Source organism: Myxocyprinus asiaticus, chromosome 4, assembly GCF_019703515.2.
Source record: "Myxocyprinus asiaticus isolate MX2 ecotype Aquarium Trade chromosome 4, UBuf_Myxa_2, whole genome shotgun sequence".
Lineage (NCBI taxonomy): Eukaryota > Metazoa > Chordata > Actinopteri > Cypriniformes > Catostomidae > Myxocyprinus > Myxocyprinus asiaticus.
In genome coordinates, this window is record NC_059347.1 from 50,816,410 (window position 1) to 50,820,000 (window position 3,591).

The window sequence follows — 3,591 nt, forward strand, 5'->3', positions numbered from 1 at the left end:
ATTTCATTGATCATTAATAAAAGGAATGGTTTTATTGTGTGTGAGTTTAAGACCATTAATTGCTGACAAATACATTCTTAGCATTCATCACTGAAAGTATATTTCTGCCTAACTTTGCATTGTTGCGTTTGGACATATTGTTCTCTCGTCATGTTCCAGCCGAATAAGTCCTGTGTCCCAGTGAGGTTCTCAGCCTTGAGAGAAATGTTGTGTTCTGTGTAATGATGTCATTGTAGGGATTGGTTTTAGTTTTGAGAATCATGTGGCAAAGTCAGAGGAACTAGACTCCAGTGTATCTAAAGAGAAGACTCACCTCTGACCCATTTCTGCTTACCAACTTGACTCAGTGTCTTAAAAATATAATCTTTGAATGACTGCATTCACATAGTTAAACATAACACCGTGGTTGTAAGATTTCTAGAATTGTCTGTACTGTTCACCTATCAGATCTTCATACTCGTAAGAGATTATGTCAGTTAATTCACATATGCCTATAATTACTGATTTTCCTGTAATCTAAATTAATTCGAGGTTAGATCCTCAACTCATTTTCTCTTTCTGTCTTTTACCAGTGGAAATGTGGAGAATTTTGTCTTCAGTTAACTCTCTCTCTATTAATTGAAACTTCAACTTTGACTCCTGGTCATGACTCATTGTTCATACTGGTCTCTTTACTGGGTATAACTGCATTTCCTTACAATAATAATTTGTGTTCTGCAGAAGAAATAAAGTCATCCACATCTGGGATAGCTTGAGGGTGAGTAAATGAGAATTTTCAGTTTTGGGTGAACTATCCCTTTAATAATCCTTGGAAATGAATAAAAAGTCAGCAAAGTGGTTATATTTATTTGCTTTGCTAGACAATATTTTATTTTTTAATATTTTCATTCAGTTCATTCATGGTGCAACTCATTGGATTGCAGATGTTACTAGCTAATAACAAATATATGTTTTTAGCCTTACTAAATATATTTGTACTCTAATCATTTTAAGATATTAATTCCAAGTATTGGTTCCTTATATACAAACAGAAATCCACTCCAGCAATATCTATAAAATACTTTGGAACCTTTAAACAGAAACTTGAAACATCACGTAAATTCATTGGGAAAAGTTTTGAAAACCATGTGCCAACAAAATTTAAATGGAAAAAAAGACATCTAATTCTTAAACCTAGAATATTTTCTCTTTTTTTTAAATTTTTTTTTACCTTATTTACAAGCAAGAGAGAGAGAAAAGAGCAACAGGTTTTAGAACTGGTAAATAGTTTATTCCTTATTTAATTGAAGGTTTACCATTTTCTAAATTTTATAGAAAACGGAGAAAAAAAAAATTGCCTTTTACAAACATTTACAAATAAATGACAAATGACTGTACAAATTGGAACTAAAGGAAAACGATGAAAAGAGAGGAGGGATGGGAAAAAGTGTTTGGATCATCACTCACATCAACTTATAGTTGAATAGTACAAACGTTCGGTTCTGACTTTGTGCTTGATCAAAATTATCCTTATTTTTTTTTTTTTGTGAAAATATCCCAACCTTTCCTCTTTCTTGCCACCAGCACAAAGTTTACAAATATAATTAATAATTGTTAATTCACAAATTAATTCAAATTAATTCTTAAAAAACATCATTGTGTCCATTTTAATTAGTGTCCATGTCTGCGCTATAAGCAGTGCTGTCAGGGAAAGCTAAGGCAGACAGTTAATTCATGTACAGGCGAAGCAGGGGTCGGGGTGAAACATCAAAAGGTCAAAGGTGAAGTGCTATTTCAGACGCAGCAATTCGAGCTGATCCTGGTATTCTGTGAAGAGTCTTTGGAACCTCAAGTTCTGACCAATCACAGGCAGCACCTCGGTCAACAGAACCCTCTTTTTCAGACCCTGAAATAGAGACGGATGGAAGACATTTGAAAACCAGACACCTTTGGTTTAATTTGAAAATGCGACTTTTATGCGAATATTCTGGGTTCAAAACAAATTAAGCTCAATCGACAGCATTTGTGGCATAATGTAGATTACCACAAGCAAAAATCGAGGTTACAGTGAGGCACTTACAATGGAACTGAATGGGCCCAATTTTTGGAGGGTTTAAAAGGCAGAAATGTGAAGCTTATAATTTTATAAAAGTACTTACATTAATTCTTCTGTTAAAAAATGTGTATTATTTGAGTTTTAAAGTTGTTTTATTCATTATTACAGTCATTTTAAGGTTTACGGCATTATGTTGTCATGGCAACAAAGTTGTAAAATTGGATATAACTTGGCTATATTTTATTTATCAAGAATTGATTGGATCATGAAAAGTGGGCTTTCCATACCAGAATGGAGCCAGACCTGAATTAAATTACTACAGTAACAACTGGTAAAGTTGCATTGCCAAGAACAGTAGCCTAAAACAATATCTAAAAAGATATTTGTACAGCCTTGGTGTTAGCTAAAAAACACATTTGTTTCAGAGGCGGAGTAAGCTATTTCATTTTGATGAAAGATTACAGAAGTTTTTTCTTTAGAATAACAATCACTGATGGATTGTGCACAATAAGACCAGGAACATGTATTAAGCAAGTACATTTTTAATCAAGGTGTCAGAAATGACTGGAAATACATACTAGAACTGCTGGCTCCCAGGAGCTGCTACTGGATTTGTGAACTGGTCCCAATAAATCCTGACATAGTTCCCTCAACCTCTGCTCAAAACCTGCAGACATACACAGTTATTTTCAGGGTCCAAAATTAATATTCTCAAAGTGCAAAATGTGAGCCTCTCCATCTCGCTTACCCTCATTCACAAGGAACCGTGCGTAGATGAGAAGCCAGTGTCTGTACTCGTTTGCCGAGAGAAGGATGAGAGCAGACGAGAGCTGGTTTTCTAGAAAGGCCAGAGTCATTCCCTGCTGCAAGTGGTGAGGTGTAGATGACAGGCGAGACGCCAACCGCCCCGCACTGAGAGAGAAAGAGAGAAATGATCACTTACTGTAAAAGTGCCAATAAAAGGCGGCATTCCAATCAGAGGGCAGATTTCACCACTGCTCTAGCAGATATTAGCCAATCAGAACAGTTCAGCTGTTACCTCAGATTTCGGCCCTGTGTGAGGGCGAGTGGCCCAATGAAGCCCAGAGAATCCTGAGCGGATATGCAATTCCTGAAGTCTGCACACTGCACCAGAGAGTCCTGCTTATCTGCGATTAAATTCCTAACAGACGATCAAAAAAAGAATAGATACAGAATATGAGAGAGAGAACAAATTAGAGGTAGACCGATACGTCAGTTTTACCGATTAATCTGTGCCGATAGTTGCATTTTGGATCTATTGGAAAATCCATGTGATAGTTGCCGATATTTTTTATCATGTTCATCTGTGGCCGGTGCTGGACGGTTCTACAGTTAAACGACTTAGTTCTACAATATAACGGCGGCCTCTAGGGGTGAAATAAAAGTAATCACTGGCACCTTGTGGCAGTTTGCTCTCTTTATTTTTCGTTATTGAAATTATTCATCAATATTTTTCTCCTCACTTCAATACATATTTGTTTTTTTATTAGTTAATCAAATGTTTTAAACTGAATTGAGGGCATATATAGTCTATA

The 3,591-nt window shown here is 35.8% G+C and overlaps 1 protein-coding gene across 1 annotated transcript in view; it reads right to left on the reverse strand.

Moving 5' to 3' along the window:
- Nucleotides 1-876: 876 nt before the first annotated feature.
- The window catches only part of LOC127439949 (protein HIRA), a 19,898-nt gene continuing 17,183 nt past the window's right edge, over nt 877-3,591 (reverse strand). Inside the window, exons 22-25 of the mRNA XM_051696254.1 lie at nt 3,075-3,197; nt 2,784-2,947; nt 2,614-2,702; nt 877-1,885 (exon numbers count right to left, since the gene is read on the reverse strand). Of these exons, the coding sequence (XP_051552214.1) occupies nt 1,769-1,885; nt 2,614-2,702; nt 2,784-2,947; nt 3,075-3,197 (493 nt within the window). The 3' untranslated portion in view covers nt 877-1,768. The remainder of the gene's footprint in view (nt 1,886-2,613; nt 2,703-2,783; nt 2,948-3,074; nt 3,198-3,591) is intronic.